Below are 14,796 nucleotides of genomic sequence, written 5' to 3'. Positions count from 1 at the left end.
GAGTGGATAACTAAAATAACTGTTAATTAATCATACCAAGGACAGATAACTAGAACAAAATAAAATAATCTTACCAAGAGTAGATTGCTAAAATTATGGCTGAATAATCATATCAGGGGCTGACAGAACGATAGCAAAATACTCTTAGCAAGGGTAAATAATTAGGACAATGACGAAATAAGTTTAGAAAAGGCAGATAACTGAAACAACAGCTAAGTAATCTTTACAGGGGTAAATATCTAGAACTATTGAAATATTTTTGTCAAGGGCAGATAACTAAAACAACAGCTAAGTAATCTTTACAGGGGTAAATATCTAGAACAATTGCAAAATATTCTTGTCAAGGGCAGATAACTAAAACAACAGCTAAGTAATCTTTACAGGGGTAAATATCTAGAACAATTGCAAAATATTCTTGTCAAGGGCAGATAACTGAAACAACAGCTAAGTAATCTTTACAGGGGTAAATATCTAGAACAATTGCAAAATATTCTTGTCAAGAGCAGATAACTAAAACAACAGCTAAGTAATCTTTACAGGGGTAAATATCTAGAACAATTGCAAAATATTCTTGTCAAGGGCAGATAACTAAAACAACAGCTAAGTAATCTTTACTGGGGTAAATATCTAGAACAATTGCAAAATATTCTTGTCAAGGGCAGATAACTGAAACAACAGCTAAGTAATCTTTACTGGGGTAAATATCTAGAACAATTGCAAAATATTCTTGTCAAGGGCAGATAACTAAAACAACAGCTAAGTAATCTTTACAGGGGTAAATATCTAGAACAATTGCAAAATATTCTTGTCAAGGGCAGATAACTAAAACAACAGCTAAGTAATCTTTACTGGGGTAAATATCTAGAACAATTGCAAAATATTCTTGTCAAGGGCAGATAACTAAAACAACAGCTAAGTAATCTTTACTGGGGTAAATATCTAGAACAATTGCAAAATATTCTTGTCAAGGGCAGATAACTAAAACAACAGCTAAGTAATCTTTACAGGGGTAAATATCTAGAACAATTGCAAAATATTCTTGTCAAGGGCAGATAACTAAAACAACAGCTAAGTAATCTTTACAGGGGTAAATATCTAGAACAATTGCAAAATATTCTTGTCAAGGGCAGATAACTAAAACAACAGCTAAGTAATCTTTACAGGGGTAAATATCTAGAACAATTGCAAAATATTCTTGTCAAGGGCAGATAACTAAAACAACAGCTAAGTAATCTTTACAGGGGTAAATATCTAGAACAATTGCAAAATATTCTTGTCAAGGGCAGATAACTAAAACAACAGCTAAGTAATCTTTACTGGGGTAAATATCTAGAACAATTGCAAAATATTCTTGTCAAGGGCAGATAACTAAAACAACAGCTAAGTAATCTTTACAGGGGTAAATATCTAGAACAATTGCAAAATATTCTTGTCAAGGGCAGATAACTAAAACAACAGCTAAGTAATCTTTACAGGGGTAAATATCTAGAACAATTGCAAAATATTCTTGTCAAGGGCAGATAACTAAAACAACAGCTAAGTAATCTTTACTGGGGTAAATATCTAGAACAATTGCAAAATATTCTTGTCAAGGGCAGATAACTAAAACAACAGCTAAGTAATCTTTACACGGGTAAATATCTAGAACAATTGCAAAATATTCTTGTCAAGGGCAGATAACTAAAACAACAGCTAAGTAATCTTTACAGGGGTAAATATCTAGAACAATTGCAAAATATTCTTGTCAAGGGCAGATAACTAAAACAACAGCTAAGTAATCTTTACAGGGGTAAATATCTAGAACAATTGCAAAATATTCTTGTCAAGGGCAGATAACTAAAACAACAGCTAAGTAATCTTTACTGGGGTAAATATCTAGAACAATTGCAAAATATTCTTGTCAAGGGCAGATAACTAAAAAAACAGCTAAGTAATCTTTACAGGGGTAAATATCTAGAACAATTGCAAAATATTCTTGTCAAGGGCAGATAACTAAAACAACAGCTAAGTAATCTTTACAGGGGTAAATATCTAGAACAATTGCAAAATATTCTTGTCAAGGGCAGATAACTGAAACAACAGCTAAGTAATCTTTACTGGGGTAAATATCTAGAACAATTGCAAAATATTCTTGTCAAGGGCAGATAACTAAAACAACAGCTAAGTAATCTTTACTGGGGTAAATATCTAGAACAATTGCAAAATATTCTTGTCAAGGGCAGATAACTAAAACAACAGCTAAGTAATCTTTACAGGGGTAAATATCTAGAACAATTGCAAAATATTCTTGTCAAGGGCAGATAACTAAAACAACAGCTAAGTAATCTTTACTGGGGTAAATATCTAGAACAATTGCAAAATATTCTTGTCAAGGGCAGATAACTAAAACAACAGCTAAGTAATCTTTACAGGGGTAAATATCTAGAACAATTGCAAAATATTCTTGTCAAGGGCAGATAACTAAAACAACAGCTAAGTAATCTTTACTGGGGTAAATATCTAGAACAATTGCAAAATATTCTTGTCAAGGGCAGATAACTAAAACAACAGCTAAGTAATCTTTACAGGGGTAAATATCTAGAACAATTGCAAAATATTCTTGTCAAGGGCAGATAACTAAAACAACAGCTAAGTAATCTTTACAGGGGTAAATATCTAGAACAATTGCAAAATATTCTTGTCAAGGGCAGATAACTGAAACAACAGCTAAGTAATCTTTACAGGGGTAAATATCTAGAACAATTGCAAAATATTCTTGTCAAGGGCAGATAACTAAAACAACAGCTAAGTAATCTTTACAGGGGTAAATATCTAGAACCATTGCAAAATATTCTTGTCAAGGGCAGATAACTGAAACAACAGCTAAGTAATCTTTACAGGGGTAAATATCTAGAACAATTGCAAAATATTCTTGTCAAGGGCAGATAACTGAAACAACAGCTAAGTAATCTTTACAGGGGTAAATATCTAGAACAATTGCAAAATATTCTTGTCAAGGGCAGATAACTAAAACAACAGCTAAGTAATCTTTACAGGGGTAAATATCTAGAACAATTGCAAAATATTCTTGTCAAGGGCAGATAACTAAAACAACAGCTAAGTAATCTTTACAGGGGTAAATATCTAGAACAATTGCAAAATATTCTTGTCAAGGGCAGATAACTAAAACAACAGCTAAGTAATCTTTACAGGGGTAAATATCTAGAACAATTGCAAAATATTCTTGTCAAGGGCAGATAACTAAAACAACAGCTAAGTAATCTTTACAGGGGTAAATATCTAGAACAATTGCAAAATATTCTTGTCAAGGGCAGATAACTAAAACAACAGCTAAGTAATCTTTACAGGGGTAAATATCTAGAACAATTGCAAAATATTCTTGTCAAGGGCAGATAACTAAAACAACAGCTAAGTAATCTTTACAGGGGTAAATATCTAGAACAATTGCAAAATATTCTTGTCAAGGGCAGATAACTGAAACAACAGCTAAGTAATCTTTACAGGGGTAAATATCTAGAACAATTGCAAAATATTCTTGTCAAGGGCAGATAACTAAAAGCTTCCTTCAGTTTTGACAGATAATATACTACCCAATTGCAAGGATGCCTGCGCGTGGAATTTTTTGTGGCAAGAGTTGCGCAATCTCCAACCACACCTCTCCTGAGTCGACATTGTTGAATACCAGTAACGAGTAGAGGTTCAGGATGACTGGAAACAATGCTGAGATAAACAGAAAGCACATACAGTGCCTAGAATTCCCAAATGGTCATCCATCTGGTACTAGCCAGACTCAATGTTGCTTAAGTTTAGTTATCTGATGAAAACCAGTGTATCACCGTGATTATACCATATATATATGCAGATAACTAGAACAACACTAATGTTATTTTACCACGTATTTTCAAGTTGCACGACTGGCATAGATAACAATAAAAACAACAACAACAACAACAAGCCACTAGTCATCAGCTTATCAAAAACATGGCGGCGGAAGACCAAAGCCTCCCTTCCACTGTTGCGACATCGTCTGATACTTCAGATAATAATGTTCAAGGAGAAATCACTCAGAGTCAGCAATATAAAGTTTATAGTCGACGATGGTATATTTTATTTGTTGTGGCCATTTTAAATGCTTCAAATGCTATTGTAAGTTCAACTTGTCATTTTTCTTTTAATGTGAACACTGTTTCAAAATCTATTTGTTGTTGTAAAACACCCCCAATAGTCATTGGGTACGAATGGACTAAACTTTGTGTTGCGTTTAAGTGTTAATCAATTTATTCCCCCCCCCCCCCCAAAAAAAAATCACATCGTTATGCATTCACATTTGATTGCTTATCTAGTTTGTGATAATTTTAAGTATATGTTCTTATCCTTTCTTTTTTTTTTTTTTAAAGTAGTCCCCACTTATCAAGGCCCGAAAGCCACATGAGGATAAGGGTTAATGAATGTACAGTGGTTGTGTATTATATTTAGTTAAACCAACATATGAACCTGAGGGGAGTGGAATGGGACAAAAACATAAATATTCCTCCTTTCACTCCTCTGATAAAAGATAGATCAGATACTACACTTTGCTTCAGATAATATGGGAAGATATTAAGTACTGCTGCCATATCTTAGGGGAGTTCTGCTCAAGGTATTCTTCCTTGTCTTGACAGAGTACAAATCGATTTCACAATCTAGTGGGAGATGATCTCTTCATTTACCCTTTTCATGCAGAAGAGATATAGCTAGTCTCTCTCTCTCTCTATAGTATCGTTATGTTCATGGTAGGTGCTCGACTGAGCTTCAACAATCTCTCCCTCTCCCTATAAAATACATCAAGAATCTGCCTGGCTACTGTGTTTCCTTTCTATCACTACCAAAGACCTAGTCGAACTTCCTTGAACAAATTTTTTTCTTAGAGGGTTTAATCTGTAGAACAAAATACCACAAAGCTGCTTCCCAGCCAACTAGACATTGTTGTCTTCAAGTCTAATGTAAACAAATGCTTGTAAGTCATCCTCTTAGATAAACAATTTCTTCCCAAGAAATCTCTTGTCCATTCCTCCGGTTGTTTTAGTCCTTACATTGTGACGTTTACCGTTTATTCAATGATCTCTTTAACCCTTATCCTCGAGTGTCCTACAGGCCTTGATAAATAGTGCCATTAGTAAAAAAAAACAATTTATTCTAAAAGAATAGAAATAAAAAAAAAAATAACCAAAACGTACTGCTGATTTCAAATGTACCCATTGCAGAGGAGTTGTTAAAATAGTAAATTTCGTTTCTTTTAAAATAAGAACCCTTTTCTCCTTTCTTTATGATCCTAGCTTTATTAACAAAAGTTAGATAAACAAATCTGTTTCATTAGATAGACAGAGCAAATATTAGTTAGTATTGTTGAAAAGAATATAATATCCAATCTTTTTCATCGATTTCATATTTAATCCAATCAAGAGTTTTTGTTTTGGTTATTACGTAAAAGCAAGGTTTATGAATGTGAACTTCACCCAGGAAAAAGTATTTTTAATTATCATCATATTTGGTTTACCATTTGTTTTGCATGCTGACATGTGTTGGATGGCTTTTAGAAACTGACTTAATAAATTGACTTAATAAATTGATTTAATAAAAAACAAAATAAGAAAAAAATAATTGATTCAGGGAATCTTAAGTAGGACGACCCCAGCTGTGTTTGCAGTATTGTGGTGAATGAGAACTTTAGTTAGGACTAGCAAATATACCGTGACGAGGATGACCATAGACCTTCCCTCCCCAATTTTTGAGAGGCCTTGCGTCTAATTTTTTGTTTTTCTATTTTGTTTTTATACTTTTCAGAGAAATAAAAAAATATATAACTCAAAGTGTAGTATCTGTTCTGATACTATACGTCACCTTTTCTGTCCTCAGTTAGTGGAGGAGAAATCCTTCATGACTGACACAATTTTTATTTTTATTCCTATCTAGAGTGCCCCTTTTTGAAGAGCTAGATTTTATCCACATTAAAAACCGACCTTGTGTTTAACTTTGCCCCCCCGTGAGGAGGCAAGTAAGTAGGAACCAAACGGGTGCTCACCTGTGCTGTCAGATACTGAGGAATTCTAAATTATACAAATCATAATTTAGCACGTTGTATAATTTAATTGTTTCTGCTGTGGTCTCGTAAGGGCCCAGAAGAAAGCCATAGCTCGGCAATTAGGGGAAACATGATATATTGAACAAATAATTGTATCTTTGTTACAACAAATAAAGTGTGTGGTTATATGCCAGTTTGACTGCGAAGTGGGCATGACTTGTGCATAACTTTTGTGCTAATGCCAAGAGACATATTCTCCCAGCCTTTATAGGAAGTGAAAGGGTTCATTATTTTCTGTAAGGTGGACACAACACAAGTTTCAGACTCCAAATCTAGAATTTTATCAAAATATTTTCTTGTGTAATCCACAATTATTAGAAATAATTCATTGAATAAGTGGAATACATATATTTAAAAAAAAAAAAAACATAATAAATAGATGATTTTCGTAATCCTGATTCATATTATAATCAAGCTATTGCTAATTGTTGTCGAACATCACCCAACAAATAAACAAGTGAGCAGATTCGTCCTCCGTCACCTCTCAGTGACACAAAGAGGTCACAATGGCAGTGCAGTCACTCACACACACACACACGCTCGCGTGCAAATAAACGAACCTTTATTCATTTCAATTTTCCCCGTGCATTTTGCAAAAAAATATGTTTTGTCAGCAGCGGCACAATTTCAAATACGCCCACACACTTTTCTCAAACAACAAAAGTAAAATTAACATATTTTTGTCGTACGTAGTTGAAAGCACCATCACGTGACACAAAGTAAGCAATGAGAAAATTAAGAAGATTGTCTTTTTAACGCTTTTCCAAAGACCAAAATATCAGCAGTCATGTTCTGGAGTTGCCCATAATGTATAAAACAGTTGTCTACTGAGAGATTTCAGCTTTTTTCCCTTTCGACACAGCGAGAACATGCCTCTCGTGTTCATAACATCATCGCTGCCAACACCGCCATACACACGCCACGCGGATATTCAAAATTCACTTATGCACACACACATTCATTCCGCACCTCTTCTAAATTAATAACAACAAATCACTTTTGCCGTGATAATACATACTTTGGAAGCATTGATAAACAGACTCGAAGGTGGTGTAGAATGCGTTCTTTATTGTCTAGTAGTAAACGTTGCACTGAGAAACAATGGCGGACGAGATTCATACGTCACGGGCCAAGGGGCATAACTCTAGGCGACTAATAGTCTCTTAGCCTATATTATGACAACTTTCTTCTCAAATTACTCTCCTCATGGGACTCTTTAAGGAAGGCGAACTTCGCCAGATAAACACAAACTTGAAATTAGTTTGATTATTTTCACACATGACTTTAACCTTCAAAACTCATTAATTCCACGAAGGACTTTCACCTAACATTTTAATCATAATGACTTCGAAAAAATTTTCATCAATTGACTTTTGTATAATCGCCTTATTGTTTTTGTTAAAAAATAAATGAGGTGCTTTTAAATCAGAAGGAGTCGTTTTGTTTCATTCCTTTTTTTATTATCTTGTTTGAGGCGAAAAAATTTAATTTTACTTAAACTTCTGAACCTCTACAGCTGTTAGTGGATAACTTTGGAATTCTACAGCAGAAACACATTTAGGGGTTTAGCCTAGAGAAGTTACAACGATACGTTCCCATTGATGTTAGGGATTAAATAAAAATTTGTGTTTACTGGATCGTTTAAAGCATCATGAGGGTTGATATGCCGTAAAACATAAAAAAAAGCATCATGAGGGTTGATATGCCGTAAAACAAATAAATTAGACCTTTTAGTTTGTTTAAAAAGACAAAAAAAATATGTTGTCGTCATCGTCGTCGTCGTCGTCATCATCATCATCATCAAAAAGTCCAAATCCTTTACATTCATCTTTTTCCCCCTCTTTTGTTTCTCCAGATCTGGATCACATTTTCTCCCATCGCAGATGTGACCTCAAATTTTTATGACATAAGTTCCAGTGCAGTCAATTCGTTATCCCTTGTCTACCTCGTTGCCAGTGTTCCTTTCGGGTTTTTAGCAACTTGGCTACTCGATACAATTGGTCTAAGAATTAGCGTAAGTATATTTATTGTTTTTTTATGTTTAGTTATGTAAGACACACCATATGCCGGTTGTGGGTATGAACTTAAAACCACATTCAATGTTGAGATCCCAATTTAGTATTGGTTGTTTTGTTTTATGGCATATCAATCTTTTTCAGGTTAGTATGCTGAATCCAGTAATTTTAGATTTAAAATTTTAAAACTTTATGTTTAAAATTCCGGCAAACGAGTATTTTCCAAGATATGAGGACATGTTTTGAAACTAACATTTAAACGTTATCTTCATTTTCAGCACCCCCCCCCCACCCGAAAAACCTATAAAATTGGTAATTTTAAAGGATTTTTCTCAAGGGTGGAAAGTCGATTGTTTGCCCTTGTTGATCCTACATTCACGACAGGTGTCGCCAAAAGCCTATCATTTGAAATTAAGATGGCGCACTGTAATCCTTCGATAAAATGTGTCATAAAATTTGATTTTCTTACATAAAAAAAAGCTACTTGATCGATTTACATGATTTTTGGAATATGACATTTTCGTGTGGTGATACTTACATCATAAAGATTTTTTAAAGATTTTTCTTGAAAAAAAATTTTTTATAGGCCCAAATGTAGACAAACACCAAAGTATTTTTATGTTTCAACTTCTTTATATCTTCAAATATTTATTCATGATGTTTGGTTTAGTTGTTTTGTACAGGAAAATTGTTCTTCTTGCTTTTACCTTAACAGAACATAGCTGAGTTTGGTAAAAGGAAAGGAAAAAAAAAATGACATCATTTTAGCTCAAGAAGCCAGTATCTTCAGACAGCCTGATTTGATAGCACCAGACTTAATTTAGGAGCTTTAGAGTGTATCATTACCCTCAGGTTCACTCACCACCAGGATGGTCATACCTTTCATAATCTTGTCTATGTCAAATAGAATATGGTATGGAAATGTATCCGATGGTATGCACATATTAACAAAAATAAATAAATAAATAATATCACATTGAATAACTTAAGAAATGTAAGAAATTATATTATAAAAAAATATGGTGTCTAATACTCCATAGTAAGATTGTCAGGCATCATATCGTTTCTCTGTTATCATTCAAGTTCAAATATAATTTATTTTAAGTAATATTAAAAAAATTGTAATAAAGTATCTATATATTTATAAAAGTGAGAATGTATGTGTGTGTGTATGTGAGGACACTTCTCAACCTATATACTCTACGAATATTTGATCTACACACTTGAAATTTGGTATATACCATATTCAGACACGTGTAAAACTTTTTAATCTGTTTTCAATTGGAAAAAAGAACTGCTAAGGTGTTAAAATTTTAAAATTCGTACGTGAGAGTCAGCGGACTTTTATCTGTTTTGCTAACTGTTTCACAAATGCGCATGTGTGAATAGTTCACATTACAGATTACTTATGTTTTGAATAAGTAGTTTGAAAACACTTTTTAAAAATCATGTCACGCTGGTCTAATGGTTATCGTACTGGACTTACTGTCTTTAGGTTTTGGTTTCATTCTTAGCTTGAGTATTTTTTTTTTTTACAACAGGTGAACTGTTTAAAAAATACATAATACTCGCATGCATATGTCTCACTTTCGGTATTAATTAAAATATAATATTTATGCGACCAGATTAATGACAGGAAATTGCGATTTTTGGGACATATGGCCAGAACAGACGGCCTAACAAAAGATCTACTCTTTGTGGGACGACCCATGGCAAAAGAGGACATGGAAGACCAAAAACAAGAATATCATACAATGTGAAAGACATCACGGACATTAGCATGGCTGAGTTGCTCGAAATCGTACAGAACAGGAGTCAATGGCGATGATGCGTGAAGAGTTCCACGGCTGGTCAGTAATGACCATTCTGTCAAAGAGAAAGAGAGAGAGAGAGAGAGAGAGAGAGAGAGAGAGAGAGAGAGAGAGAGAGAGAGTAGTGATGAAATGATACTGCAAGCAAATTTTATGAAACATCCAATTAAAAAGTGACAAAAAACTGAAATGGAACAGTTGTTTAAAAGAAATATTATTTTGTATCATGTTGATTTCGGAATCGAAGGAAATGAAATAAACCCATCAAAACTATGGGATTTAACTTTCATGATTTTGTAAAACGTCTTATCGATTTTATGACAAGACAGATTTGTGTAAAGATGTGTATTCATTCGTTACATTATACATTTGACATAACAGAAAGAGTGTTTGCTAATGGGCTGGGAGACTGGGATTCAATTCTCTGTCGAGTCGTAACAAAGTCTTAAAAAAAATGGTACTTGATGCCCCCTTACTAAACACTCAGCATTGTAAAAGGAGGATCAAGAACAAGTGGAGTAATCCTGGCGATGGAATGGCGTGCTTCCACAGATCATATGATAAGGGAGCTTTACTGCATTTATTTTCTAAAAATACTTATTCCAGCCCAGACAATCCATGTTATGAAACATCTTTAATTAATTACACAATAAAAATCACAGTCTGCAAAGGGGAATAACTCATTTTTAATTTAAGACTATTAAAATAGTTGTCTCCCTTACAACTAAAATTTTATTTCTTTTTCTGTATGAGTTTTTAAAAATGAACACACAAATAAAAATTAAAATAACTTCTATACATCCCAAACAATGCTCATAACATTTTTTATTTATAGAAATCACTCCAGACAAGGATACCAAAGACTTAAATAAAAATGGTACTTAATGTTCCCTTACTAAACACTCGACATTATAAAAGGAGGATCAAGAGCAAGTGGAGTAATCCTGGGAACAGAGTAGTGCTGGTGCCCTTCCCTACACCTTGGGGTAGCGGCTAATGAAAAGGGAGCCTTCTAGTCGCCCTCAACTATAGTCTGCCACTTTACTTCTTACCTTTCCCAGATCTCGGTGTAGCAGCTAATTATAAGGGAGCCTTCGGGTTGCCCTCTACTATACTCGGCAGCCTAAGATTACATTTTCAAAAACATAAATATTTTCTTCTAGAAAGTTAATTTAGAGAAAAGGATAAAAGCTCCTGGTGGGTCAATGAATCAAACAAAGCTAGAAGTAAATAGACACCCAGACACCGTTGAAGAACTACAAAAATGGAAATGGTGCCATTAAAACGAGCGGTCTTTTGTGCTCTAAATTTGTTTTTCTACATAGTCGCCACCATTCTCAATGCATTTTTGCAAAGAATTTAATAACACATCTCTGCTTCTGACACACGCCTATGACAGAAGTTGCTTTCTTAGAGTCTCACACTGTCAATATCTGCAAATAGAGAGTTTACAATATTTAAAAAATGATATCACATCAAATTTACTATATTCATTTCATTTATTACTACTTTTAGGGTAACAATAGTGCACATACTTCACAAGAATATGGCCTTTCTCGCATTTCATTTCCCCCCAGCTGAAGCTCTCAGAAATCAAGAGCTAACACTTGAACTCTGTATGAAATTCATAGATGTTCGAATGTTCCATTAAAGACTATCTTTCAACCACTGAGTTAGTATAGAACTTGAGAACACAAGTTTCCTTTTTCCATTTCAATACGTTACAGTATATCTTTTTTTTTTTTATCTCTTGGTCTTAAAGGAGTCTAGGACAAGAATTCATCTGGTCTGGTGGAGTAATCAACTTTGTGTTGCTACTTGAGGTAACATCACTTGGAGAAGGTGCACCATTTCTTGTAAAAGCTAGTGTGGGTTAACCATACCAAAGAAATCTTTTTTAGTCTGTGAATACTATGTTATTTTGATTATTAAAAAAATTTACTTTCAGTATCAATTATTTCTGTAAATAAACATATTTTCTTAAAAAATATCTCCTATTAGATTAAAAAAAAAAATCAGTTTACAGGTTGTAGTGGAAAAAGATGAGAGGATAAATGAAATACAAAAGCAACATTTTGATTTCAATTACAGGGTGTTCCAAAAGTCTTGGGCACATTTTCACATTGAATATCTCAAGAACTATTAAGTAGATAAAAACGCATTTTGTATATTCAGAAAGTTTTTAATGTAGAATTTTTCATGGAATGTTCAAAGATGTTCAATATAAGCACCATTAGTCACACGACAAACATCAAGCCGATAGCCCAATTCTTGCCAAACGCGTCCCATCTTTGCGTTGTCAATGGTTGCAACAGCTTCTGTTATTCATCCCGTTCTTTTAGTTGAGCATAAGCACCCGTTCGCCATGAATTTACCATGCCATCTCACGATGAACTTCTTTTTTTGGTGTCTGTTTTCCGAATTTTTTGCAAAATGTATGTTGAAAAAGTGTCCATAATTCAGTTTTTGCATATCCAAGCACACAAAACGCCTTTTCTTGTTGAGTGAACGCCATTACTGGATCTGAAATGAAATGAAATAAATCAATAATCTTACAAAAAAAAAAAAAAACAATAATCTTACAAAAAAAAAATCAATAATCTTACAAAAAAATCAATAATCTTACAAAAACCAAATCAATAATCTTACAAATAAAATCAATGATCTTACAAATAAAATCAATGATCTTACAAAAAAATCAATAATCTTACAAAAAAATCAATAATCTTACAAAAAAAAATCAATAATCTTACAAAAAAATCAATAATCTTACAAAAAAATCAATAATCTTACAAAAAAAAATCAATAATCTTACAAAAAAAAATCAATGATCTTACAAAAAAATCAATAATCTTACAAAAAAAAATCAATAATCTTACAAAAAAATCAATAATCTTACAAAAAAATCAATAATCTTACAAAAAAAAATCAATAATCTTACAAAAAAAAATCAATGATCTTACAAAAAAATCAATAATCTTACAAAAAAATCAATAATCTTACAAAAAAAAATCAATAATCTTACAAAAAAATCAATAATCTTACAAAAAAATCAATAATCTTACAAAAAAAAATCAATAATCTTACAAAAAAAATCAATAATCTTACAAAAAAATCAATAATCTTACAAAAAAATCAATAATCTTACAAAAAAAAATCAATAATCTTACAAAAAAAAATCAATAATCTTACAAAAAAATCAATAATCTTACAAAAAAATCAATAATCTTACAAAAAAAAATCAATAATCTTACAAAAAAAAATCAATAATCTTACAAAAAAATCAATAATCTTACAAAAAAATCAATAATCTTACAAAAAAAAAATCAATAATCTTACAAAAAAATCAATAATCTTACAAAAAAATCAATAATCTTACAAAAACCAAATCAATAATCTTACAAAAAAATCAATAATCTTACAAAAAAATCAATAATCTTAAAAAAAATCAATAATCTTACAAAAAAAATCAATAATCTTACAAAAAAAAATCAATAATCTTACAAATAAAATCAATGATCTTACAAATAAAATCAATGATCTTACAAAAAAATCAATAATCTTACAAAAAAATCAATAATCTTACAAAAAAAAATCAATAATCTTACAAAAAAATCTATAATCTTACAAAAAAATCAATAATCTTACAAAAAAAAATCAATAATCTTACAAAAAAAAATCAATGATCTTACAAATAAAATCAATGATCTTACAAATAAAATCAATGATCTTACAAAAAAATCAATAATCTTACAAAAAAATCAATAATCTTACAAAAAAAAATCAATAATCTTACAAAAAAATCAATAATCTTACAAAAAAAATCAATAATCTTACAAAAAAATCAATAATCTTACAAAAAAATCAATAATCTTACAAAAAAATCAATAATCTTACAAAAAAATCAATAATCTTACAAAAAAATCAATAATCTTACAAAAAAATCAATAATCTTACAAAAAAATCAATAATCTTACAAAAATAAATCAATAATCTTACAAAAAAATCAATAATCTTACAAAAAAAAATCAATAATCTTACAAAAAAAAATCAATAATCTTACAAATAAAATCAATGATCTTACAAATAAAATCAATGATCTTACAAAAAAATCAATAATCTTACAAAAAAATCAATAATCTTACAAAAAAAAATCAATAATCTTACAAAAAAATCAATAATCTTACAAAAAAAAAATCAATAATCTTACAAAAAAATCAATAATCTTACAAAAAAAAATCAATAATCTTACAAAAAAATCAATAATCTTACAAAAAAAAAATCAATAATCTTACAAAAAAATCAATAATCTTACAAAAAAAATCAATAATCTTACAAAAAAAAATCAATGATCTTACAAAAAAATCAATAATCTTACAAAAAAATCAATAATCTTACAAAAAAATCAATAATCTTACAAAAAAAAATCAATAATCTTACAAAAAAATCAATAATCTTACAAAAAAAAAATCAATAATCTTACAAAAAAAAATCAATGATCTTACAAAAAAAATCAATAATCTTACAAAAAAATCAATAATCTTAAAAAAAATCAATAATCTTACAAAAAAAATCAATAATCTTACAAAAATAAATCAATAATCTTACAAATAAAATCAATGATCTTACAAAAAAATCAATAATCTTACAAAAAAAATCAATAATCTTACAAAAAAATCAATAATCTTACAAAAAAAATCAATAATCTTACAAATAAAATCAATGATCTTACAAAAAAATCAATAATCTTACAAAAATAAATCAATAATCTTACAAAAAAATCAATAATCTTACAAAAAAATCAATAATCTTAAAAAAAATCAATAATCTTACAAAAAAATCAATAATC

At 30.9% G+C, this 14,796-nt stretch overlaps 1 protein-coding gene across 1 annotated transcript in view; it reads left to right on the top strand.

The window, feature by feature from the left end:
* Nucleotides 1–3,867: 3,867 nt before the first annotated feature.
* Nucleotides 3,868–14,796, top strand: part of LOC145283828 (solute carrier family 49 member A3-like) — a 44,992-nt gene continuing 34,063 nt past the window's right edge. The window contains exons 1-2 of the mRNA XM_080132922.1: nucleotides 3,868–4,146; nucleotides 7,977–8,135. Coding sequence (XP_079989048.1) covers nucleotides 3,982–4,146; nucleotides 7,977–8,135 — 324 coding nt within the window. The 5' untranslated portion in view covers nucleotides 3,868–3,981. The remainder of the gene's footprint in view (nucleotides 4,147–7,976; nucleotides 8,136–14,796) is intronic.

This window comes from Euprymna scolopes, chromosome 8 (assembly GCF_053919585.1).
Source record: "Euprymna scolopes isolate OS-2025 chromosome 8, ASM5391958v1, whole genome shotgun sequence".
Lineage (NCBI taxonomy): Eukaryota > Metazoa > Mollusca > Cephalopoda > Sepiida > Sepiolidae > Euprymna > Euprymna scolopes.
The sequence above is the reverse complement of the archived record's forward strand: the minus strand, read 5'-3'. Positions and strand labels throughout refer to the sequence as shown.